The sequence below is a fragment of the Seriola dumerili genome, unplaced genomic scaffold (genome assembly GCF_002260705.1).
Source record: "Seriola dumerili isolate Sdu_G_001 unplaced genomic scaffold, Sdu_1.0 BDQW01000331.1, whole genome shotgun sequence".
NCBI classification, from domain to species: Eukaryota; Metazoa; Chordata; class Actinopteri; order Carangiformes; family Carangidae; genus Seriola; species Seriola dumerili.
The window spans coordinates 2,954,149-2,980,211 of NW_019174586.1; the positions used below are offsets into that span (position 1 = coordinate 2,954,149).

General features: G+C 41.3%; 4 protein-coding genes across 4 annotated transcripts; 3 read left to right on the forward strand and 1 right to left on the reverse strand.

The window, feature by feature from the left end:
* fosl1 (FOS like 1, AP-1 transcription factor subunit) lies at positions 1-4,467 on the forward strand. The gene is made up of 4 exons (XM_022759815.1): positions 1-449; positions 813-1,070; positions 2,151-2,258; positions 2,376-4,467. The coding sequence occupies exons 1-4, from the start codon at positions 339-341 to the stop codon at positions 2,931-2,933; spliced, it is 1,035 nt and encodes a 344-aa protein (XP_022615536.1). The 5' UTR covers positions 1-338; the 3' UTR covers positions 2,934-4,467.
* A 234-nt stretch (positions 4,468-4,701) lies between these two features.
* On the reverse strand, positions 4,702-7,403 carry ccdc85b (coiled-coil domain containing 85B). The gene has a single exon (XM_022759819.1). The coding sequence runs from the start codon at positions 6,595-6,597 to the stop codon at positions 5,992-5,994; it is 606 nt and encodes a 201-aa protein (XP_022615540.1). The 5' UTR covers positions 6,598-7,403; the 3' UTR covers positions 4,702-5,991.
* Positions 7,404-10,000: 2,597 nt separating this feature from the next.
* fibp (FGF1 intracellular binding protein) lies at positions 10,001-14,325 on the forward strand. The gene is made up of 11 exons (XM_022760271.1): positions 10,001-10,352; positions 10,461-10,545; positions 10,881-11,079; positions 11,356-11,482; positions 11,794-11,894; positions 12,116-12,249; positions 12,784-12,892; positions 13,013-13,076; positions 13,194-13,280; positions 13,436-13,533; positions 14,072-14,325. The coding sequence occupies exons 2-11, from the start codon at positions 10,461-10,463 to the stop codon at positions 14,139-14,141; spliced, it is 1,074 nt and encodes a 357-aa protein (XP_022615992.1). The 5' UTR covers positions 10,001-10,352; the 3' UTR covers positions 14,142-14,325.
* Positions 14,326-15,893: 1,568 nt separating this feature from the next.
* Positions 15,894-25,806, forward strand: efemp2 (EGF containing fibulin like extracellular matrix protein 2). The gene is made up of 11 exons (XM_022760037.1): positions 15,894-16,091; positions 19,638-19,906; positions 20,514-20,562; positions 20,714-20,902; positions 21,426-21,548; positions 21,697-21,813; positions 22,497-22,616; positions 22,703-22,822; positions 22,965-23,091; positions 23,796-23,991; positions 24,859-25,806. Exons 2-11 carry the CDS (start codon positions 19,805-19,807, stop codon positions 25,018-25,020), a joined length of 1,305 nt encoding a protein of 434 aa, XP_022615758.1. The 5' UTR covers positions 15,894-16,091; positions 19,638-19,804; the 3' UTR covers positions 25,021-25,806.
* Positions 25,807-26,063: the final 257 nt, after the last annotated feature.

Sequence of the window (26,063 nt, forward strand, 5' to 3'; positions counted from 1 at the left end):
GGAGGGGCGTGGTAAACATACAGTCTCGCTTTAAGAGTTTACAACCTCACAATCATTCCCAGACTCCGGCTTCTACGTGTGTGACTAAAGACTAGAGAATGTACTGAAAGTCAGTTTCGGACGTTTTAGTGCGATTTGAAAAAAAGGCGAAGCGGTATTTTCTTCCTTATCCCCCCTTCAAGACAGACCAGTTTGGACTCTACCGACTTACCGCAATAAGGTGGGCTTACCCCAAGTTTGAATTGACACACGAGTCTCAACCCGAAAGTAACTTCGTGAGGCTAGAGGACTTTATAGCCACAGCTGGGACAAATTTTCTCTTCATTTGAAAAGAAAGGATGTATCGAAACTTTGGGAATCAAGGACGAGGCAACCCGGCCTACTCAGGCAGCAGCTCTGGGTCAAACACCGGATCACACACCAGCACCACAACTACACAACAGGAGCAGGTAGGAGTACCTTCATTGAACGAGACTACAGGCTATCCCTGACAGTCAAGAGTCAAATCAGTGTAATAGAATATGAATTAAACTGTAACACTTGTTTAAAAGTTGTGAATGATGTAGTAAACATGTAATACTGCTACACTATTCACTTTGTGTATTTCTTTTGTATTATATATATCATTATAGTGTTTAACTTAAACATTAACTTATACATCAGTCATCTTTCACTGTAATAAACTTTTATTTATACCTCTGACACAATGTGTTTTGTTACTGATGACATTTTGAAGTTAAGTCTTCTGTTACAGTATTTTTACCTTGTCCACTAACTTTACCCCTCCCTTTTTTGAAATCTGTGTTTTATAGAAATTTGCCATAGCAGGCAGCAGCCAGTTTGTACCAAGCCTCAATGCCATCACATCCAGCCAGGACCTCCAGTGGCTGGTCCAACCCTCCCTTATGCATTCACCGGGCCCTTCAAGATCACCAGTACCTCCTTACCCAACCCTCTCTGGGGCCCGGGCGATGGGTCCACCACCTTCCCAGTCCCAGCTTCTCAGACCAGGGGTCATAAGAGCAGCTGCAAACACTACAGCTTCAACAAGGCGCAGAAACGATGAACATGTAAGAGAGTAATACTTAAATAATAGAAATATAGTGCTAAAAACATATTTTAAAGAGACACTGGTGACTGTTGATTTGTTGTATTTCTACTGTTTGAACAATGACAGTTGTCAATGACAGAAAATAAAAGGTGGCCTCTTGGGATTCATAGTTTCCCTAGAGGGGATGCAGATAGTGAGGTGTGGAGAGTGTCACAGTCATTTCTGTGTAACTGGTGTGTAATATCCTGTTACCCAGTGACACAACTGTTTTATTTCCATTAGACTTGCACATCAGATGAATCCATATAGGAATGCGAAGATTATTTTGAAACATTACTTAATATTACTTAATTTTTTTTATTTTTCTAAGTAAAAAAGAAAAATGTCAGCTCCAGAGGCAAATGCACTCTGTTTGTGTTCTTTTCTGTGTTTACTTTTACTCGATGTTGACTCAGTAAAATTATCACCTGTGACACACTGTTTGCAATGATCTGCTTTTTGCTAGTAAAGTGATGTTAGATGTCAAAGCAAGATAGGATACACATTAAAATGACCCAATCCAACACAACTTTAATCCAAGAACCTTTATCATTTTTATTGCCTCCGTAGGATCCTTTTTTGGTTTTATCAGTCCCACAATGGCACATATCCCCGCCGCAGTTTTGTTCTTAGAGATGTAATTTCATGGTACAGGAAGTGGACTGTCATGTGACTCATAGGGGCAAGTCACTTTCTCTGACTCACACCCGAGTCACCGCTGGGGTCTGAGTGTGACTCATCCTCCTGAAAGGGCGGGAAATATGGGATGAACGGTAATTATTCAGTAGTGCGCTGGATGAGGTCAGAGTTAGGGTGTTACAAAGGCACAAAAGCTCAGACATTTCAAAATCTTTCAACCGCCATGACTGTGATGACTCAGAGCACACACATGGTGGTAGTATTTCTCCTGTGTCACGTTGCCTATGGTGGAATCTCCAAGCCTCCCTGTATATTTTGAGATTTCATGTTTGCCCAAAGCTTTGAGTTTGACTTTCATTTCATTCTGTCAGGATAACCTATTTTATGTATTTTAATATTTTTTTCCACTTTTTCCCATCAGTTATCCCATGAAGAGATGGAAAGACGCAGAGTAAGAAGGGAGCGGAATAAATTGGCTGCAGCAAAATGTCGCAATCGCCGACGGGAGCTCACAGACTCACTGCAAAATGTGAGTGAACATTATAGGAAATGTCATAACATTAATGCTTGAAAGACAATGTAGTGGTTTCAGTCAGGCATGAGAGAATTTATGTGTCTGTCTCTTTCTGCTTCCCCCCTGGTTTAGGAGACTGACCAGCTGGAGGATGAAAAATCCCGTTTACAGAAGGAAATAGCTGAATTACAAAAGGAGAGAGACAAGCTTGAGCTTGTCCTGGAAGCTCACCGTCCCATCTGTAAAATAGAGGATTCCGATTCAGATTCTGACCCAAGTCCATCAATTTCCTCTTTGCGAGGCGTCAAAATGGAGCAGGAGGACTCCAGCAGACCTGGAACCTCAACCAAACTTCCAACAAAGATGGAGAAACCCAAACCAAAGATAACTCTCCCCACCAAGCCTGTGACATCATCGGCCTCTGCTGTTGCCACTGAATCAGAGTCGCTCCACACCCCGATTCTCACATCCACTCCCTCGCTAATGGCATTCACAGCCGGTATGGTTTTCACTTATCCCTCTGCCTCTTTAGACACCAGCGCCTCCATCACGTCCCATGCTACATCACATCAGGGAAATGTCCAACAGTCTCATGCCCCACAGCCCTGTGGGATAGCTCATCGCCGCAGCAGCAGCAGTGGTGACCAATCAGATCACTCCCTGCACTCCCCGACTATCCTCACATTGTGACTGACGGCCCTGTGATCCTGGCAAAACACTAATGTTCATTTCAACGTAGTCCATGTCTGTGTGTGTGTGTGACAAAAAGGATCTCTGGGAAACCTGACGGAAATGAAAACGATGATTGTAATAACCATTTCAAAATGAACTATGTGCATCTGCTTCATTTAATATCTTTAGAAAAAGTATTCTTTTTATTATTAGATAACACATAAATTAGTGGCATTATCAGGATATGAATGTTACACTCTTTTTAGATTTGATATAAATATAGACTTTATATTTTAAAAGCTATGAGGTAGAATGAGTATGTTTGAGGTGAAGAATTGCATGCACAATATATTCTCAACAAAAGCCTTTTACAAATAACTGATAACACCATCTAATGATAGATAAAAATAATATTTATAATAATTATACTTTACATTATGTTGCATTTAATGACTTGTTACATTTTTATGTCATGTTATGTAACACTTTATAAATGTCCTCACCAAGGCATATAGAGAATTTATTGTTTTTTTTTCTATATGAATCTTAAGAATTCTAATATAGTCTATGCAAATCATTGACCACTAAGGCTGGGCCATAGGAGTTGATATAGATTACATGATCACATATTTATTTTTTAAGAGTGTAATATATTTTTGATAATGTTTTAATTTTCTGTGGCAATTGAACTGTTATGGTGGGCAGTGCCTTACTTTTAACTTTTGTCAAAGCTGTACTACTTCACAGATAATAAAGAACAAATGTTCATAAATGTGTGGAAATTGTAATGATGTAATATTATTGGTAAAAAAAAAAAAAGAAAAAAAAAGAGGATGAGTAAACAACTTAAAAACAACAGATTCATCAGATTCTGTTGAGAACAGATCATTTAAAGTGTGCAAAAAAGATTTTTGTAAACTGAATGCTGAGACACCAGATTAACCCAAACTGGAATATAAATACTGTAGGCATGAAACACGGAGGCGATCAACTGATGATTAGTTATCATAGTTGATTAACTGTTTCATGCATTTAATCAAGCAAAATATTCTCTGGTTGCTGCTTTTCCAAAGTGAGGATTTGCTGCTATTCTGTGTTTTGTATCCATGTAAAGTGAATATCTTTGAGTTTTGGACCTTTGGTCATAAAAAAAACAAAAAAACAAGCAATTTGAAAACTTTACCTTTGACTCTTAGATATTATAATGGGCATATTTCATTATTTTGTGACATTTTACAGATTAAATGATTAATTGAGAAAATAATAACCTATTTTTGAAAAATAAAATACTGACAAACTAATGACCACTCTATGCCCATCAACTGTGAACACTGTGTCCTCTGTTACTCCATTTCCCAAAAATGAAGCGAATCTCTTGCTAATACATACATGGCTCAGAGGGCATTGGATCACTCTGTGAAAATGGGGTTAGAGAGAGATATAGAGATGGAAAAAGAGTCACATTGAGAGCTAGAGAGCACGAGGGAGAAAAAAATCACTGTATGATTCTGCTGTCAAAGGACGTCTGTGCATCACTAAGTGGGTGAAAGCATTACTGCCCTCTTCAGCTCTCCAGACTGTGCAAATACAGATCCAAAAATAAAACTGATGAACATCCATAAAGTCAGTCTGTATGACAGAGAGGGAGCATCAATCAGGCACAGCTGGTTCAGACGTGAAGGTCAAAACAACAAGTACAGAAATCAATCCTTCATTCTGTGTCATGTAAATGCAAATGCTTGTTTCTGCAAAGTCAAACACACAAAGAAAGGTCAGGACAACAAAAAAGTGTCATAGCCACTGTATTTAAAGCTCTTCAATGCACTACGAGCATAGCCCACCAATAAACAGCTAACGACAAAATAAATCTTTTCTAATCCATGTGCATTATCTATGATTTAAACTGAAATCGGTTAGTAATGCTAGTTAATACAGATAAACCAAGATAAAGAAGGGTCAAAGTTAAGAAAGTTAAGATCCCTAATGTCACAGGGTAAATACAAAGCATGAGTTACAGAAGAGAAAGCTGACCATTGTCCAACTTAAACAAACTCTGTGATATGCTAATTGAACATCATCAACAACAATGTAATAAAGAAAAATGTCCGACAAGTGAATTTAAACAGCTTGGCTTGAATAGAATAGAATAGAAATCATTCAAACTTGTAGACCTTCCAGTTTGATATAAAGAGTTTCCAGTTGGATTTAAAAAAGTGACAGAACTTATTCAGTTCAGCTCTGAGTGAGGTCCAAGGACATTTATCATGTATCATGATCCAAAACCTTAACAAGTGTGCTGGCTCTGCCCAGGCTCTAGCACGTTACATTATGCACAGCAGCCCCACCCGCAGTAAACCTGAAGGGCCTTCACATCAGACTGGTTCACAGGCCTGTACAAATTGTGACAATCATCATGCACATATGGCACTCCAATCCTGTCCTGAGGAAGAGTGCATAAAATATTACACGTTATTGGGCATCTAGCAAAAGCAAATATCAAATAATTTCATATTTTCTTTTCTCTTTTTTTTTTATCACAACTCATCTATTTCAGTGCTATTTGAATTCAGTGGACTAAATATGGCTCAAAACTGGATTGAAATGAATCTTTAGATCTGTGATTTAAAGATCCATGATAACGCTGTCCAGTGCAATAGAAAAAAGGCTTCTATCAGTGTAGGCTAGTCCAGTGCATGAGATAAATTTATATATGTGACCCACTTTTTGGTCCCATTTTTTTTTTTCAACAACAGACCAATGAAAAAGGAATTTCCCAAAAACAGACGAGTCTTTAGAAAAACACTGTAAAATTTAGATACATTATCATCTGGCAAACATTTATTAAATGTCTTTGTAAAGTCCTGAAAATGTCTACAGTGAAGAGTCTTTGTCAAGCCAAACCTAGTGGCACACAAATCTTTGCAGCATTGAGAAGGCCCTAATGCTTTTGCTCCAATTTAATTTGTATGGTCTGACAAAGTTTCTGTGTCTCCATTCTGTCAATCACATCACCCCTGTAGTCTACAGCTTCCTTATTCAGGTCGGAGAAGCCCTGACAGTTGACATAAACCTGCCATCAGTCATCAGGTGAGCACACCAGGTGAAGTTGGTCTGGACTTCCCACGCTGCCTGTGCTGGAGCTTCCGTCCCCCAGGTCCCGGGCCACCATGCAGGGCAGGTTGAGCTCGGTGGACCCGCCGGGGCTGGAGTCACTCCTGCTGACACATTCCTCCTCCAGGACCAGGCACAGCTCCTTCAGGTCCAAATTCTCCTTCACCAGCCCGTCCTGCATGCGCTCCAGGTCGGCGAGCTTTTTCAAGTACCCGCCCAGATCCTCCCGCATCACTTTGGCCGCGTGGTGACCGAATAGTTGCCATTCCCTGGCCAGCTTCTTCACTTTGAGCCGGTCGTCGTCCAGGAAGCAGCACAGGTCCCGCAGCTCCACGTTTTCCTCCTGCAGACGCTGATTGATGACTTTCAGTTCCCTGATTTCGAGGAGGTGTCCCTGTAGTTGTTTATTTACCTCTTTTATCAGCCGTCCTCGCTGGATGAGGGCTGATATTTTCTCTGATTCCTCTTTACGCAGCCGGCTCACCAGCTCCTCTTTGGAGCACGCCAGCAAATCCTCGTCAGACATTTTTGACAGTTCTCTACTATTTATTATTTCACCTTCGTTACTCATTTTCTATTAAAACCTAACACCTACAGGGTACCTGAGAATATTTTTTATAAACGGCGAGGTGTCGATACTTCAATGCCCAACACAGAGTCGTCACATCCTCGTCTTCATCTTTATTCAGTCTCTGCCAGATGTCATGTATGCAATCACCACAACACCGGAGGCCAAATCAAGGCAGAAACATGTGATATCTTTATTTAGATGGCTTTCTTCAAGGCCCTGCGACTTCAGTCCCACAGCAGATCTTATGCTGAAGTCAATGTCTGTTCTCTGTGGATAATGCCTTAATGAGGTCGTGTGTGAAAATGCACCGCAAACCCTAATTAATGTCAATCTGTCATCCTCTCAACAGAAGGCTGTGTTCTCCAAAGGCCTCCAGGAATACAACTGTCCTTATTTTACCTCTTCTCGCAGTATTTTGAAGGCAACAGTCGCCCCGTGGGCTTTTCTGTACTGTCTGTATAAAGGCCCGGTCGATCCACGGAGGCTTAATCCAGCAGCCTCGGATGCACACCCCGCAGATGTTGTGATTTTTACGGCGCTGGCATCGTCTCATCAGGCTGTGCTCCACTCGCCTCGGCTGAATGAACTCACTTCCCCGATGGCTGGAGGAAGTGTCCGTACGGTGCAGAGGCTTATTATTAATATTATTTTACAAACGATTAATTAGGCTTGCCGTATAAAAACAAAAATGAATCACAATCCAGTGTCGCCCATTATCCGCTCATAATAAATGCACCATCTTTGCTCATCCTCTGGAGCTGGACTGTTACCACAACAATGTCCGCCTCCACCACTTTCACGGCTGTGACTCCGCTAAGCAGCGAGCTGCGTGTCAAGCTGAAGCACTGACGGAAAACAATCTCTGCAACCTTCAAAATAAAGGCACCGACTTGTGAACTCTTAATGAGATAAGTGAGAAAATATTGCAAAATAAAATTTGGGAACGAATTAAACTACGAAATACATTTCTTACTTATCGCAGCATTTACTTTCATTGATGGCGTGTTACTCTTGTTTCAATCCGATCATGTTCCTCAACAACGTTGGTTTTATTTTGTGTGATTCTTCCGGAAGTTGTAATTATTACGATGACCGCTATTTTGACACGTCGGTTAGATGGTAATCAGAAATATTTGTGGTTTCCTCGGAGGTTTCCAGTGGCTTTTCGACACACCATACTTATGGCATGGTCGTGAATGGCAAAATAGAATCGAGCAGCTCTGTGATCTTACTCTGGCCATCACAGTTACATTATGAAAAACAGCAAGATGTGAGGATGAAGATCTGTTACATGCGATCGCCCAGTTAAGAACTTGTGCGCCCCCATTTGGATTAAAAATCATATTTATTTATTTTTCTTACCTCTATGATACTCTGAAATCGAAACAACGCGGATAAGCACAATTTACAAAGGAAATGAGTAGGAAATGCCTATGTGAAGCCACTTCCTGTTGGATTTTCTGTTGATAGGATCTCAAAAACTAAAGACATGGGCTATAACCAGATAACCAGACCCCAGATCTTTGCAAAACACGAGAAACACAACAACGTCCTACATGCCTTTGGAGTTCACCACAGAGAAAGATACAGCATAATGTAGGCCTAGTTGTACCATGAGTGACTCCTGGTTGTAGGCCTATTCGTTTCTTTTCAAAGAACACTGGCGGAAAGTGTGACTGCAGGCTTTTTTCCACGGGTTTATGCTGAGGCATTCAGCCACATCCTTCCGCCCTCTGTCCCACCTCCATTGTTTCACTGAGGCCATAACAATATAGGGTGTTAACCGTGCAAGGGGGAGCCGGGGATGGAATCAGGGTGTCATGTGAGGTTAGAAATGAGTGGTGATGTGCACCGAGAGATCCGACAAAAAGACATGTTGACTGAGTCGTTTTTCCCCCATGTTGTGATTTTGAAGGACACATGCAGAAACACAGAAAGGGAGGGTGAGGGGAGGGATTTACAGGGATTTATTTAGATTAATCGCTGGAGGAAAAGAGAGCAGATTGTGTACACGCAGGCAGCAGGCAAAGCGCGTAGCCACTGATGGGGCCCGGTGCTCTCACAGAATCCTATCTCTGATCTGACACATTTTAAAATAACCAAGAGCAGAGAAATGAAAAGGCAGAGATCAACAATAGGCTACTGCCTGAGGCCACAAGCCTGTTGTAATTTGAGTCCTGACATGATTATCCATTGTCGTTTGATGACTTTCTTACTTCAAATGAATGGGGCGTTTGAGAGATAAGACTTGGATCTACTCAAAGTGATAGATCCCAATTGTGGAGTCTGTTAGTTTTACTAGTAGGCTATAGGCTACCAGTTTTTTGTCACCATCAACCTTTGGTTTTTGGGGTGCACGACGAAGACAGGGGTTCTACAACTTAAACATAAAATTAACATCAATAACAAACAAATATAACTAGAGAACAACCTAAAACAAGCAATCTATCATATTATAAATCATGCTTTCCGTAATAATACAAACTGCTGTCAAAACACTAACCCTAATTAATATCAGATTTTGTTTCACTGAGACCTAAAAAGCACTGTCCTGTACTTTATATGAGATTAATGGTATTGTCTGCATCCGTAAATTCAATCATAAAAGTCACTATTAGGCCACACAGGTTATGTTCAGTTTATCCAATCAGGACCTTTATCCTGAAGGATAAAATAAGCCTAAAAAAGATATTATGAGTAGATTTAATTAAAAATCGCTACTCATTTTGGAATTGTGCCTGGCTGTAGCTACCCAAAAATCGATGCAGGTGACGTCATCTTTAATGGCTCTACTGTAACTATGGCAACTACGAACAAGCCTCAGCCTTACACACAGATACATTTTTGTAACGCGAACGTTCGGTGTTACAATGTAGCGAATAAGAGGCAACAACGATGTAAGAGCAGTGGTGAAAGAAGTACTCGGATTTTTTACTTAAGTAAAAGTAGCAATAATATTCTGTAATAAATTGAATATCTGCATCCAACGTTTTAATAAAGTTTTAAATTATCGACATTGTAATGTATACATGTACCAAAAATCAAAGTACTCATAAGGCACAATTGCCCATTTCCAAATACTATTGGATTATAATTATTGATGCATTAATGTACACAGTGATGTCATCACGTTTATGCTGCAGATGGTAGGTGAGGATTTATAATTACTTTATGTACTGCTAAGTAATAATAATTGTAGTGGAATAAAAAGTACAATACTTGCCACTGACTAATAGTGAAGTATAAAGCAGCAGAAAATAGAAATGCTCAAGTAAAGTACAATCTCCTCAAAACTGTATTTAGGAGCCCAAGCACAGTACTTCAGTAAATGTACTCAGTTATTTTCCACCACCACGTAAAGACGTAGAGCATTTCCTGTGACGCAACAAAACCGGAAGTTCATGTTAGATGACTGCTGTTGTTGACACTGCGGACCCACGGCAGTACAGTGACAACAGCTTTAGTAGATGTTCGTGCTTTGAATACAAACGTTAAAACCTGCGCCAATCTCCCGATTATACCGCCATGTTAAATTGCTCTTAACTGACCGTTTTGTTGTCTGGTTGTCAGTTTAGTCTCCGCTGATAACTTTGCGACGCAGCTAGCACAGGAGGCTAAGTTTCAATGGAGGAAGTTAGCTAATTAGTAAAACATGGATAGTCAATTTAAATTCAGCTAATGTAATTTAACGATATACTTTGCGGGTTTATTTTTGCTTGGTGCTTAAAACTTATTTGAACAACACTCCAAACAAGGTAAAATGTCCCCCATGTCACTGGTTTCTGTGTTTGGCAGGTGATTGTTGAGCTAAACACTTCATGTTAATCACCTCGCGACTCTCTTGCTTCGTTGTCCTCACGCAGATGGCAGTGGAGCTGGATGTGTTCGTGGGAAACACCACCATCATGGATGAGGAGGTTTATCAGCTCTGGCTGGACGGACACACAGGTATGGGTCACACCATAGATTTATGGGGTAGCAACATATCAATCTGTGTATTAAAAAAAAAAGCAGTTGTAAGTATCACAATCCAAATGTTAAGAAACAGTTAACTAAAGCATCAGATTTGGGAAACAAATCGGTAAAAACGAAACCTATAATTACCTGCTCAGTTATTGCAGCATCTACCTCCACATCCTGCACACTAGTAGCAACCAGTGTGAATCATGAAGTTGCAGTAGTCAGTTAGTCCTGCTGTATATTCACCCCACACCAGTAGCTATGTTAGTTCAGGTTATTACATATAATCTCTGAACAGTGCTTGTTCGATTTTTTTCCACCAGTGAATGATGCAGTGAAAGTACGAATGGAGGGGGGAGTGCTGGAGGAATTTGAGGCCAGCGCAGATGTCCTGCTGAGTGACACCATGGACCAGTACAGGACTTTCCAGATGTGTGAGCGTCTGCTGCACAGTCCAGCCAAACTAGCCAACCAGCTCCTGTTTCAGATTCCACCTCATCGACAAGCCATCCTCATAGAGAGGTGCAGTAATGATGTTCTCATTTATTTGCATTGAATTATCTGATGTGTTTCTGGTGTCTGGCTGACAACTTTGGATCAAGGATTTATGTATATTTCTATCTTTTCTTTCTTTGGAATGAGCATCTTTCTTGAACTAGATTATTCTCTTCCCAAGGCAGATGCTATTATGGTATATAATTGTTATTAAACACACTACTTTGTTCTTGTTTGCTGACATTGTAGATGAGAATATATTGTCACAAACTTCCCCTTTTGCCTCTCTGTTTCTTTGTTTAGATACTATGCTTTTGATGATGCATTTGTCCGTGAGGTCCTGGGAAAGAAACTCTCTAAAGGGACCAAGAAAGACTTAGATGATATCAGTGCCAAGACAAGTGTGACACTGAAAAGCTGCAGACGACAAGTAAATACATTCTGTGCTCCACAATGACATATGTATTATATGTATTATCAGTTTTAAAAGTCTGTCGCTGTGTTGATACATTTCACCTCTGAAAATATAATTTTGTTGTGGTTGCTCTGCTTTTCTTCTGTGAATAGCAGGTTTCAACGTTTCAACAAGCCGATTTTCTAACATTTTTCTAGCTTTTTGCACAGTTTATCAGTTGGGTGATGGGGCAGCTGAATGTCTGCAGTACAAGAACTGTGCTGGTTTTATACAAGTCATGTTGTTGTAATTTAAGTAAATCTCCTGCATCATGTGTTTAATTTCAGTTTGACAACTTCAAACGTGTTTTTAAAGTTGTGGAAGAGCTGAAGGGACCCCTGGTGGAGAACATACGTCAGCATTTTCTTCTCTCTGACAAGCTTGCAAGGTAATCATTGAGAGGAGCAGAGTTCAAGCCTTCCAAACTCAGGATAATTTTTTGAAAAATTGTTATTGCTTTAGATCTGTTTTGTTGTGGTTTTGTATTGTTTACTAATTCTGACAGAATATCACATGAAAAGGCTGGTGTTCAGGATATCCAAAACAACTAAGTTCTATCTAATTGTCTTGTCCTGTTTTTTATCTCCTATAATGCTCTGCTTGTTTCAGGGATTATGCCGCCATTGTTTTCTTTGCCAACAATCGCTTTGAGACGGGGAAAAGAAAGCTACAATATCTCACTTTCCAGGACTTTGCTTTCTGTGCTGGGCTGCTTATCAACAACTGGACCGTTGGGGCCGTTGGTGAGTGATTTCTTCTGTTTTCTTTGGCCATTTTGCTGACATTCAATGTGAGACGCACGTATACCATTTTTTAACAGTTATGTAACACATTAATCTTATTGAGCTGTTTCAATGTGTCTTAGTTTGAGGGTTGCAGAGCAATAAAACATTAGTGGTAAATCTGAGAAGAACAAAAGACATTTTGAAAGGGCTTCAGGTAAATATAGCACTTGAGAACAAGAGGTATGCTGTATATGCTGGTTAAGTATTACGAATAAGGAACATTTTTTAGAGCAGTGCCTCTGTCAGTGAGGCCCACTGACCACCAGAGGTCCTGCAGGTTTTGCTGGTCCTCATTAAAATAAGGGTGAATTTTAAATTTGTAAGTTACCAATGAAGAAAGTGAGAAAGAGAAACCAGATTAGGCAGAGTCTGAGTAATGATGTAATTGAATAATTGTAAGAAAAAGAGTATGTACTCATAATAGTCACAAGAAAAAAAAAACATCCTTTAAGTTGATTTGACAGTGTCTGACTTTCTGAGTTTTCTTTGTAGATAACATGGTGGAAGACATGGACGTCGATCTTGATAAAGAGTTTTTACAAGAGTTGAAGGAGCTGAAGATTTTAATAACGGACAAAGATCTGCTGGATCAACACAAAAGGTAACACAAACACACAAAAAGATCTACACTTTTTTGCTGACTACAAAAAATGTGCCATTCTTCTAACATGTTTTTATCCACAGTCTCTTTTTAATTTCTAACTCCACTGTTTCTGTTCAGTCTGGTCTGTACAGCTCTCAGAGGAAAGACTAAAGCTTTTAATGAGATGGAGGCTAATTTCAAGGTGAGAAACATTACACCTTCATCATGTCCTAAATATAATCAGTTCGTCACCTCTGCAATGAAAGAGATGATAGTTTTTTTGAATCTTAATCTCTTTTTCTTTTTTTTCTTTTTGTAGAATCTTTCCAGAGGCCTTGTCAACATTGCTGCAAAGTTAACTAACACAAAAGATGTCAGAGATTTCTTCATTGATCTTGTGGAGAAGGTTTGTGCTTTATCAAAATGCAGTCTCTTTTTTCTCAAGTGTTGTAAGCAAAGACAGACCATCCGGCCCAGATTTTTCTTAGGCCTGTGCCAACTTTAAAGTCTGCTTTTGAGACGGTGTGATGTAACGTCTCCTCCCCTCCTTTTCTCCTCCAGTTTATTGAGCCGTGCCGTTCAGACCGATGGACAGCTGCGGACATGAGACTCTACCTCACTCACTACACCAACTCTGCACACATACTTGACACATTCAAGTGAGTTAATGTGCTTTTATTCTGTAAAATCTATCAGGCAGAGCATGGCACCAACCCTGCCAGGGTAATCAATTCCCAAGGGGGCGACCAAAGCTGAAAATACAGTCATGATTTTGTAGAGAGCTTTGGAGAACTTACCAATAACCGAATAAGGGTATGCATTTTGGCAGTCATTAAACACTGCTCAAGCATAAAGTTGGTATGTTAAAATCCTCTAATATTGACGTTCTACCAGTGGGTGTCACCCTATCTAGCCCTGATTTCTTAAACTGTAGTTACCTTGTTTCTCATGCAAACACTCAGGAATGTAGTTAAGGGTTTACACAGGCCTGCACCACTACATGCTTAACAAAGAGATATTCATAAAAAGAAATGTTGACCCCCCCACCCTCACCATTACACCGAGCGGACAAAGATTGCCACATTTACTCTCTTCACCCAGATTTCACAATTACAGTTTGTCACGAGACTTACAGTACCTCTTTGCTCCATTTATTTACAGTGTACTCTCTTTCTCTCTCTGTTTTCTGCCCCTCAGACACCAGGTTGTGTGGGACAGATACATGGGTGTCATCAAAAGCTGTATCTTCAAAATGTATCATGACTGAAGTGTGTTTCGTTGCGGCTCACCGCTCTCTTCTCCCAACTCCTCCTCTGGTTTGTTTTCCCCCTGCTGAAGCCGTTATCTTAGCCCTTTGGTTTGTGCTTTCTTTGTTTGCTGATGAATTTTTCTTCTCGAGTTCCATTATTGCTCCCCATTTACTCCCCTAGTTTCCACACATTGTCTGTAAATTTGGTTTGTAAATAAAATTAACATATTTACATCAAAATGTCATTTTGTTTTATGTTATCATTTTATCTACTGTGTTATATGGAAGTTATATTCCAGAGACAGGATTTACTGATCTTGTGAGTGTTGGATGGAGATTAGAGACAGACAAAGAGAGGGAGAGATAAATCGCAAAAGTGAAGATGGAAGATTTGTCAGCAGTATGCATCCAGTAGGCAGTGGAAAGTGTATTAGTGTTTTAGATATAAAATGTGATCAGCAGATTGCGTGTGTCATGAATTGACAGCTCTGCCAGTGTTTGGGGTGTCTGTGTGTGGCCATTGGAATAAGAGACCAGCCAGGGGGGCACAGTTGGTCCATTTAGGGGGTTGTCAGTGTGACTTTTAACAACATCCCTTGTATTGACAGCTGCCATCTCTACCACCACCCAGAAACACAGGACAGATAAACAATCAGAACCTAAGTAAAGGTCTTTAAACCTACACACTGGAGGTTTACTTTAAAAGAGCTGGATGAATATAAGTAAATACAGTAATGGCTCCCATAATTTAAAAAATGCCGTGATTGTGCTTACTAAAAATATAAAGATTAGTATGTCTATTAAAAAATATTTGGTTATAAACTTTAATGTGGGCAATCATTTTGTAATGGGTGTTACATTTCTTATGTGTCTTGGAAAGACGCCTGCAATTATACTAATGTTGATGCTGCTCATTTAATTTTGAAAGGGATTTTATTTTGTGGGAAGCACAGGGGTGACCTTTAAGTTTGACTTTAATTTGAGTCAAGACTAACATGACTAATGTGGGTTAAGCAACATCTTAAACAGTTTGCAACATAACAGACAGCAACTTTTGCAAGAAAAAAAATTACTGCCGGAAATGATTCCAAGTGCAGTAATGTATTAGTCATATGCAAACACAGAGCAGCAAAGTTAGAACATTGGTTTGGAATAATTATAGCAGTTTATTTTCAGTATTTTATCCCAAAAGCGCCACCCGTTTATTCTGTGAAATAAGCTGACAAATTTTCCGAGTAGGTCTCCACACACTCTCTCTCCTCTCCACTCTCTAATTTTTGTCCACATTCCATTAACTTCTCTCTCCCTGGCTATAAATATCCTGCATGTCAGATTGGACGAGAGCAAGGGCTTTAGACGCTTTATGGAAAAAAAAAAAAAAAAAAAGAGGACAAGATGGGGGAGGTAAGTATAGATAGATGGGGGGTAAATGGGAAAAGGGAGGGAGGAAAGGGTGGGAGAGCTTGGGGCTTTTGCAGGGGTTTAGTTTAAATGAAACCAGGTGTGTTGTGGGACTCGTAAGAGGGGCATTGGTTAGGAAGATGGGGGGGCATATGTGTGTGAATCTGTGAGTTGTTGTTCCGCCTGCGATTTGGACGGATTTGGAATTTTGGAATTTGGGCCGCAGACCAGGAATTTGCATCCTGGGGGGTCAGGGAGAGGGGGTTTGGAGAGTGGAGGATGGCAGTGCAGGGGGCCAGAGGGGGGGTAAGAATGGGCTGTCTCTCTCTCACTCTCTCTCTCCTCTCCGTCTCTTGCTCTCGCTCTCTCTCTCTCTCTCCCTCCCTTTGCATGTGTTCAGCTGCTCCAGCTGTCGGTCTCCCCACTCACTCTCTCAGGGTCATACAGGCAGGAGTTTAAGGGACCACTTCTGTACGCCAACTCAGCCGGGACGACAGCAGCCAGCAGAAGGACACACTGGTCAGAGGGAGACTGGGAGACAGAAGAGCCACCGGAAAAGATTCCTCCGTGAGTTTTCCTGTGTTCTTTTAATGTCTTATACAAACGTGAGACAAGATTTGTATCAAACAGTGAACTGGCGGACGACTTATCATGTTTGCGAGAGTTGTAGGGAGAAGAAACGGAGGTGAGATGTACCTCTTACCCACTTTTCTGGTACAGGCCATACACGTCACAGTTGCACCGCTGCTCTGCTGTCTGCTCTGCTGTCTGCTGTCTGCTCTGCTCTCCCAGCTACACTTGGCTCCTCACAAGAGTCAAGATAATGTGGCACACAGTCTGTGTAGTTCGCTTCTTGGCTCTGTGTTTGAGACTGTAATAGGGGGGTAGACAGGAAGAGAGGCAATGAGTCACACGGCATGTATTATTGTACAGTATATTGCAAAATTCCTCCACCTCATCCCTCTTGTACAACTTTTAAAGTCAGTGTCACGATCTCAGTTTTCTTAGTCATTCAGTGGAAACGAGAGTAAGATAATAAGTTCTAAGTTGAATTTTCTGAAAGAAAGCAGCCATTTCTGTTGAACAAGAGGAACAGGTGCCAGCATCCAACACACACAGAAACAATCTTAAAACCTGGATGACATCTCAGGCAGTGTAGCATGCTGCCTTACGACTGTTTGACAGTGTATTTTATCACAGTTTATACAGTTACTCCTAATAGCTAACACGTGACAGCTCCACCACTTCTGTAATGACTCAAGTGGGATATTAAAGGCAACAGGAAGGAGCTCAGTTCCCCTAAGCCCATCACCTCATGCTACTTTGTCTGCATATACTGATACATCCCAGCCCTTTACCAGTCTTTCCAGAGGGAGTCGCAGCAGCATGGACACTGGGATTTGTTAGTTACAGTGTGTGAATTTCTCCTGCCGGTCGCTATCCATCACTAACTGTGGAGATTCTCAGAGCAGCAGTTACCCTGTGTGTGAGACGGAGACTCCCTGATTGTGAAGGTTCACTGCCACAATGGTAACAGAGCACAGCTGGAGTGTGCTGGGCCACCATGTTCTCAGGCTGCTCCACGCACAACCGAGCATAACAACACAAAGCTAGCTATGTATACACTACAAGACATGACCATCCTTCTGTGTGTGTGTGTGTGTGTGTGTGTGTGTAAGTGTGTGTGGTCCAACTGTGTGTTTTTCCTGGTCTCTATGTGGTCACTGTTATAAGCCCCCTGACATTTTGCTTGTTAAACTGTGCTGACTGTGTGAATTTAAAAATGGGTCAGCCTTCTGTTACTGAGGCCAAGACAACCTCCAAATGGCAATTATATTCGATTGGAATTATTTTATCATGAGATGTAATGTGAATAAAGCCCACAACAGGTGTCGTGCAGTAGCAGCAGCGTTAGCGAGGTGGTGTTACAGTGAACCTGTGTCTCTGTCAGCGGTCGTCCAAACCCACACGGTGAACTTCTGCACCACGGCCACATTCTTTGACATCCTCCTACACAATGAGGAGAGATGAGAGGTTGGGGGAGCAGTAGCTGGAGATCTGGCACCAGCTGTCTTATGTGAACCATGGGGGGTTTCCCAGAACCTGATACTCTGGGAACCACTGCCGTGGCAGGGCATCCCAGCTGAGAACTGGCGCCCGCATCCTTGCCGCGGGCATTCCAGAGGTCCACCGCCACTTGATCTCCAGCGGCAGCAGGGCAACACCCATGCATCCCTGCTGCCCAGACTCAGTAGCCAGTGAGTGACTGGACCCTGGACTGATGGTCAGTTTGTTTTTGGGTGGTTTTGGGTCGCATTCTTACTGGTTGTAAGTGGCTGCTCGGCCAGTTCATAGAGGTCACGTACTGCAGTAGTCAGATTGCACAGTGGTATGTGTTACCGTCTGTGCTTACAGGGTGAAGGCATGTTTTGCTGCTTTTCACCACACAATGGTCGCAAATGGCACGTGATGTCATCCACTGGGCATTTGCGGGTGTCCACGTCACCCTGCGGACTTCTATTTGTTTCAACGAGAAATACAACAATAAGCAGTGCCTGTAAATGTGGCCTCTGGAGTTTATATCAGAGCGTGTGTCTATGCACGTAGACAGGCAGTGATTACAACTTTCCTGTCATGTAGTTTAACTAGAGCTCCCTGACTTTGCAAACATCACTCGCTTAGAATATATTTTTTTATTCCTTCACTTGGCCTGTTTTTTTCTGGGTCTTTTTGTCTATGGGAGCTGGAATAAGTGATTTGTTTACGCTAAGACTCAGCTGAAACACTTATAGCTTCTCTCCAGGAACATTAACTGAGGGATGGTTGTGTCTCTGCTGGGAGAAAAGCCAAGTCCTTCAGAGCACAGAGCAAATACACATACATAATACACTATAAATCTACCTCAAAAATACACTACACTCTACAGAACATTGCAGAAAAGACCAGTGGTGGTGGAAGGACTCAGACCTTTAAGCAAAAGTAGCAATGCCTCAATTTCAAAATATTCGGTCCTGCCTTTAAAATTCTGCTCAGTAAAAGTACATTAGTCAAAATGTACTTAAATTATTCAAATTAAAAGTACTTTTTATGCCTAATGTCCTCTTTCTGACTGTTAAATTATCCAGATCCCAGGGTCCTGAGAGATTAGGATATTTTAGTCTCATGCGTACAAGAAAATATTTTGGGTTGCACAAATTACGATTTGAATACTACTTTTTCTTTTATTAGTTTTGTTGCAGGACTTCATGTAAATACCAGCTTAGCTTTACTGAGCAGCATAACTGGAAACACCTCTGTGGGAATGCAGGGCCTTTAATCTATAATAATACATCATATTTAATAAGTGAATCATATGTTTTATTTGTAAAAATCAAAGTAACTAATAACTTTAGCTGTTTAAAGTACCATAAATGGAAGCACTCGATTAAAGTATCTAAAATTGTACTTGAGTAAATGTATTTAGTGACGTTCCACCACTGACAAAGGCTGATGCCCTCTTACATTACAGGGAGACAACACAGACTCTACGGAGAAGGAGATTCCCTTTCACAGAGACAAATTAACTTGAAGTTTATCACAGAAACTGAGCAAGAGATGCTGTTGGGAAATATGCAGGGAATCGCCAGGATTTATGAGCTCCCACCGACGCTGCTCTCATACACAGTAAACCGAACCTGTGGAGGCAGCGCTGCAGCGAGACTATCATTCCACTGAGTTGTAGTTGTGCCAGTCTGCAGACACAGAGGGCTTTCTGTGAGCAGCTAATATGAAAGTATTTCTGTGATGTTGACTTTGTTATTTTCAGCTGAAGGATGGAGTACGTCACAGTGTTTATGTTTTTACCTGGCAGACTGATTTATTCCATTTATTCTTGCTGCGATCAAGGGGGAACTGTTTGGTTGACAAACAGTGAACCAAGGCCAAGAACCTAACTGTTTGTGTTTTGACTGACTACTTAAAAATTGACTGAGTTGATTTATCCATTTCAGCTGTGGGAACAGCTTACAGCGCCCGTGTGTTTTGAGACTGAATCGAACCATTTTGTGATTTCTAATGTAGTCTATTTTTGTCTTTTTCCACCTCTCTTTCTCTCTGTGTCTCTCTGAAATACAGATACCACCTCCTGGCTGCTCTGTACATCACAAAGTCTCTTCTTCAAGGCACTGCTACCTGTCTGATAGTCGTGTGAGCGTGTGTGTGCGTGTGTGTGTGCGTGTGTTTGTTTGTGTGCATGTTGTACGTGTGTTCCTGTCCCGTCTCCCACCAATTAATGCATTAGTATGCAGGGTGTTTGTGTGTCAAACTTGTGCGTGTGCATATGTGTGTCTGTGCTCCTCCGCAGTGCTATTTCACAGCCACCTACAGAAAGTGACACCTACACGGTAAGGATGGATGAATCTCTCTCCTTCCTCCTCTTCTCCTCTCTTACTCCTTTCTTTTTCTTTGCATCTTCTCTTTTATTAGATATCACACCTGTCAGGTGATGTTACATCTTTTTTTGTGTTGAAATGTTGTCCTCAAATCCTCTTTATTACCTCTTCTTCTCCTTTAATATTCCACAGCCATTTTCCACCACTTCCAACATTTTATAGTAGTCCTAACTGGGGGTAATTTTAGTTTTAATTCCATGTTTCTTTAGGCCTCACTTTTTCTTTCCATGCTGCTCACAGCAATATACTTTCTTCCCAGAATGATAATGACCCTTTTTCCAAACTGTGGCCTCCCAGTCTTTGTTTTTGAAGTGACATTTGGCTTGAGGAAAATAGTTTAAAATGTCATACTTCCTTTAACAGCAGCAGACTTCTTGTCTTTTTGGCCCAGCGCTCCTACATGAATACAGAGGAAACGAGTTTCTCTCTTTTTTTATGTCCCACTACTGGGGAATTTATTATGTATTATGAATATATTATGCAACTTTTTCTCAGAGGGACTATTCACATCTTTCTTTCCACCATTTTCTCACACTCCTCTTCTCTCTGCTTTTTGTAGGAATGCACAGATGGGTATCACTGGGACCCTCAGACTGAGCACTGCAAAGGTAAAGCTCTCTTTTACCTGCGGTTATTGCACCTCAATGCCCAATTCTTTTGTACAGTAACAGCTTTGGTTTTCTTCTTCTTCTCCAAGGCCTGTCCTGTCTTTTTGATTGATTTCAGTAATTAAATATCTGTCTCTGCATCTCCTGTCAGACATAAACGAGTGTGAGACCATTCCAGATGCCTGCAAAGGGGAAATGAAGTGTTTCAACCACTATGGAGGGTACCTGTGCCTCCCTCGCTCTGCGGCAGTCATCCCAGCTCCAGAGCCCCAAATCACGCCCACCGAGCCCTTTAACCCCTGCCCTCTGGGCTACGAGCCGCAGGGAGACAGCTGTGTGGGTGGGTGTCTGGTTTGTAGGTCTGGGGGTTAGGGGTGGACAGGTGGCAACAGGATGAGTGATCATTAAGCATGTTTGTGTGTGTGTGTGATTGTGTAAATTTATTGTCGACGGCCACAGATTGTGAGGGACAGGTGGCCATAGCAGGTGTTGTGACTGGAGGCAGCGTGTTGCTGCAATCTGTGTGGGTGTGAGTTAGTATGAGTCCACGGGGGGGCAGACAGACAGTGTAGGAATGTGGAAGATTTCACACGAGGACAGCTGCTGTGTTTTAAGAACCGAGAAACCTTCTTGTGCCGGAGGACGGCGAGGCGGTCATCAGGGTCTGCATGAGACAGCAAATATGACTCAACATGATGTGTTACTCTCAGCTGTCGGGTGCAAACGAGGGGAGCAGAACGGCCACTGTCTGCCCTCTAACAATCACAGTCTATCGGTCAGTCAGGCTGAATGATGCTGTGTTTGCTCACAATAACTACAGCTGTGATATGTGTGCCCCTGTTTCACTTCACCCACAAACACAGATGTCGATGAGTGTGAGCGAGATGAACATGACTGCCAGCCCAGCCAGCAGTGTATCAACACCCTGGGTGCCTTCACCTGCCAGTGTCCGGATGGTTACCGCAAGGTTGGCACAGAGTGTATTGGTGAGATAATGTGAATTTATCCTTCCACTAGTGTAGCGAAGTAGGTTTAAATATGGAAACTCAGAGAAATGTTTCACTGCAAGGCCTGTGGTGAAGTTAGTTATAGCTGCATGGTTGAGCCAAATAACCTCTTTTTTCTCTGTGTCAGACATCGACGAGTGCAGGTACAGATACTGCCAACATCGCTGTGTCAACGTCCCCGGTTCCTTCTCCTGTCAGTGTGAACCTGGTTTCCAGCTGGCAGGAAACAACCGCTCTTGCATTGGTGAGTGATGCAACCAATAACGGAAGAAGTATTAAGATCATTTAGGACACTCTTTTCTCTCAATCATCTCTTTATAGTGAAAGTTATTTCATTTTAATATTTTATTCCTATATGTACTATCTTACAAAGATCTTCGTCAGACTTGGTCATGTGCCTGAGGAAAAAATGAAAGCCCTCTGAAAATCTGTAACATTAAATATTCATGGCTGAATTAATCTGCTTAATTAGTTGTGGTTTGATCACATTTGATTGACAGTGGCCTGGCAACAGTAACAACAACCCTACAACTGTCATTACATATTGATTTATAATTTATAAATTCTAATTGGTGCAGGCCTAAAGGGTGTGACAACACCTCACTTTAAAACCAGTGAGAAAAACAGCATTGATAGAAATCCCTTGGTGAAACCAGAAGTGTTTCAACTCTGGCAGTAAAATAGTTCATGTTGGACCGGTTCATTTGTAGTAATAATCTGACTGAGGAAATGTGTTTTCAGGGACTTTAAATTTATTTGGAGCTTTAATTCTGATTTCTTTCTGAGTTTTTGATCCAGAACCTATAAAAGGTTTTGGAATGTGTTTCGCTTTCCAGTCTGTTGTCCCACAAAAATTATGACGACTTTATACAACATTTAAATGTTACCTCTACAGTGTACAATAAAATCTCCATTACCTCCGTTCAGATGTGAATGAATGTGACATGGGTGCCCCCTGCTCTCAGAGGTGTTACAACACATATGGCACCTTCCTCTGTCGCTGTGACCAGGGCTACGAGCTGGGGCCTGATGGCTTTGCTTGTAACGGTAAGAGACCCTCCCTGTCTGTCTTTCTGTGTAAATCTGTCTTTGATGGTGAACAGTTAATAAAACCTGAACTTGCAACTTGACAGACATCGATGAGTGCAGCTACTCCAGTTACCTATGCCAGTACCAGTGTGTCAATGAGCCAGGCAAGTTCTCCTGCGTGTGCCCTGAAGGATATCAGCTGCTGGGAACCAGACTATGTCAGGGTAAGCACACCTGCCCCCATTTCCTCTCAAAACTAACACCTTCCTCTCTGTGAGTCAATACTAATTCATTCTTTGACAGCAACTCTGTTCCTGTACACTTGTTCTGTTCGGTCAAACATCACAAGCTGTCTTTCCTCTGCAGATATAAACGAATGTGAAACAGGTGAACATCAGTGTACTGAGTCTCAGACGTGTGTGAATATCCACGGAGGATACCAGTGTGTGGACACCAACCGATGCCAAGAACCATACATCCAGGTGTCTGAAAAGTGAGTGACACCTCATGAAAGCTTGAGTGTGCCCATACACAAACACACACTTTCACACACCTTTTCCCAATTACTCAAATATGTGCTGGCCCTCGACTGAGAATATAATCAGCCCCTGTATTGAGTATGGCGCAAAGTGCAAGATTACCCCAATTACTTTTTCCACATATGAGTCCAACTTTGCAACCTTTTCTTTTGAACACGGTCCAGTGCAATAAGAAAACTATTACAGTTGTGAACAAGTGTTGGATTGGTAACAGGTGTGGGTCACTATTAACATATCCCTGAAGATTTGTTAGTATAAAATTCATTTTAGAAAAACATGAGGGAAAAAATGGCTACTGTTCAATATTTGTTTAGATTTTAAGAGATCTTTACTCTTAGTCATATTACTCCCTCTGCTGGCTGATTTATGAATTACTGTTGCTGTTTCTGTGCTCCTACTATGGTGGATGGATTTCTGAAGGGGCCAAAAGAGCTCAGGGCCCCTGGGTCAGAGCCTCTGCAGTGGCTTTTAACATTCCTTACTGTAAAGTCATTAAAACAATGTTGCACAATGACTACTAAAAGATGCAAAACGATGGCAGGCACGGACACAGATTCGCCACAAAAACAAGCAAAACTGCAGCTAAACAGATGCAAAATGAGCACAAAGACCCAAATCACTGACCTTTTTTTTTTTTCCTTCCATTGTGTGCGTCCAGCCGCTGTGTGTGTCCTGTCAGCAAGCCCGCCTGTCGAGATCAGCCTTTCTCCATCGTCCACCGCTACATGACCATCACCTCGGAGCGCACCGTCCCCTCCGACATCTTCCAGATTCAAGCCACCAGCGTCTCTCCGGGGGCTTACAACACTTTCCGCATCCGCTCCGGTGATGAGAATGGAGACTTCTACATCAGGGTGAGAACTGTTACAGAGCAGAGCATGATGAAGAGCACGATGTGGCACTGACTTGATTGGTTATTGTTTCAGTTGATCTCTGCAACAGAACCTGTCATCAGACAGTCAGGGTTACATGGATATATTGGGACAGGAAAAATATTTTATTTTAACATTGAACACTTGTCAACAGGGAGTTAGTGAATAGTTAATAGTGTGGCCCAATTATCAACATATTGCAACATATTTTAGATTCAGTATGACTTACACTTTCTGGGGATACAGTTATCTTTGATCTCCATCACAAATAAACGTCAATAAACCTGCTTATAAAATCAGAAACAAAACAGCCTCCTAATCCCTCCAGAATTTACCTGAGACTCAGCAGGGTTTTACTGATTTTACACTGATAATTGTCAGTACAGCCAATATAACATATAACATTATCCAAAAAGCTTTGTAGACAAAAATGTATTTAAATATACTGATATTTAAGCTCATATTCAATATGTGTAGTTAAATTTATATAATATAAGATGGCCAAAGTGAACATTGAAAATTGGGCTGCTTGTATGGTGATTGGGTGTCTGACCTGTTTTCAGTCAAATCTGGCAACACTGCCTTCAAAATGATCATATAGTTGAATCAACACCTCTTTATTGCAGGGCTGTTGTATCAGTTTTGGATAGGTATACCTTGTAAACTGTCCTTTATTTTAAAACAATATTGTTAATAATAATACATGTCACTCATGAAGGGCATTTCTGGATGCTCAAACATGCTTTACATGTATTGTTGGTATAGAAATTCAAAAACTCACCCACACACTGACAGCAGTTCCCTCTGCAGTAGAAATGAACTCAGTTATATATTTTTTTTCTTCTCCAGCAAATCAATAATATCAGTGCGATGCTGGTGCTGGCCCGCGCCGTGTCAGGGCCCAGAGAGTACACGTTGGACCTGGAGATGGTGTCAGTTAACCCTCTGCTGAGCTACCATGGCAGCTCCGCTCTCAGACTCTCCATCTACGTCGGGCCTTACAGCTTTTAAAGAGGAAGAGGAAGAAGAAGTAGAAGAAGTAGAAGAAGAAGAAGAAGAGGACTTGAGGGAAACAGAAAAGATGGAGAGAAAGAGCTGGGGAGAAACATGGATGCAAACAAAGGAAAAAGAAGCTGTAAAAAGAAGTGGTCAATGCAGTTCAACCAATCACTGTGATGTTACACTCTTAACGTTTTGTACTTAGTTGTCCAAAGAAAAGCCACACATTTGTCAGCCCACCATACTGCGTGTAAGAATATACATACAGTACAGTATACAAATACATGTAGCAGTAAAGTCTCACAGATAAACAGCAGCCTTACAATAATTAATCCAGTCAAATTGTTCCTTTGAGTTTAATCTGTCAGTTTTTCTGTTCTCTAGGATGAATCATGTTTAATGTTATTTTGCCTGAAAGCATCATTCTGTGGTCAGTGTGTATCAAAGGGATTTCTTCTCTTCACACGTGTTCAGGGTGATAACAAATCTGTGCCGTCTGCCGTCAGGTGGAGAGATTCACGCCCAGCGTCACTAGATTAATCTGTTTTCACCAGTTTACATCCTTATTTTCAGTTCCACTCTGTTTGTCACTTTATTCTTGTCAGCCCTGTTTCCTGTTGACAGACGTGATTCAGCAACCACTCAGATCAGACCTCAGCATCCACTCTCCTCCTTCACCCTCCACTGTTCATTCCTATGTTCGAGCTCTCTGTAACTGCCATTTGTCGGATTGTCACGTTGCTGATCGTGTTGTACTTTGTTTTTTTTTTTTGTTTATTTTGTTTGTCAAAGATTTGAACCCAAATAAAACAATATACCTTTACATCTCTGCGTCACAGTGAAACTGATCAGTTTCTTTCTTTTTGGTCTTTTTATTCTGAAGCACCATCCCTCTGAAACTTCTAATATTATTTAGCCAAAACATTTTGTTGATCAGTCGATAAACAGACAGACTGCCAACGATTTAACATTTTCTAGTTTCAGCTTCTCTGGTGTGAGGATTTGCTGCTTTCCTCTGTTTTATATATTAATGTAACTGAATATCTTTTGATTTT

Bases quoted from the DNA above. Each gene is read 5' to 3' on its own strand.
- ccdc85b (XM_022759819.1), bottom strand. From the start codon at position 6,597: ATGAGTAACGAAGGTGAAATAATAAATAGTAGAGAACTGTCAAAAATG.
- fosl1 (XM_022759815.1), top strand. From the start codon at position 339: ATGTATCGAAACTTTGGGAATCAAGGACGAGGCAACCCGGCCTACTCA. The intron at 1,071-2,150 runs GTAAGAGAGTAA...TTTTCCCATCAG, and splicing joins GGCGCAGAAACGATGAACAT to TTATCCCATGAAGAGATGGA. The intron at 2,259-2,375 runs GTGAGTGAACAT...CCCCTGGTTTAG, and splicing joins TCACAGACTCACTGCAAAAT to GAGACTGACCAGCTGGAGGA.
- fibp (XM_022760271.1), top strand. From the start codon at position 10,461: ATGGCAGTGGAGCTGGATGTGTTCGTGGGAAACACCACCATCATGGAT. The intron at 12,250-12,783 runs GTGAGTGATTTC...TTTTCTTTGTAG, and splicing joins CTGGACCGTTGGGGCCGTTG to ATAACATGGTGGAAGACATG. The intron at 13,281-13,435 runs GTTTGTGCTTTA...TTTCTCCTCCAG, and splicing joins TCATTGATCTTGTGGAGAAG to TTTATTGAGCCGTGCCGTTC.
- efemp2 (XM_022760037.1), top strand. From the start codon at position 19,805: ATGCAGGGTGTTTGTGTGTCAAACTTGTGCGTGTGCATATGTGTGTCT. The intron at 20,563-20,713 runs GTAAAGCTCTCT...ATCTCCTGTCAG, and splicing joins TCAGACTGAGCACTGCAAAG to ACATAAACGAGTGTGAGACC. The intron at 23,992-24,858 runs GTGAGAACTGTT...TTTCTTCTCCAG, and splicing joins ATGGAGACTTCTACATCAGG to CAAATCAATAATATCAGTGC.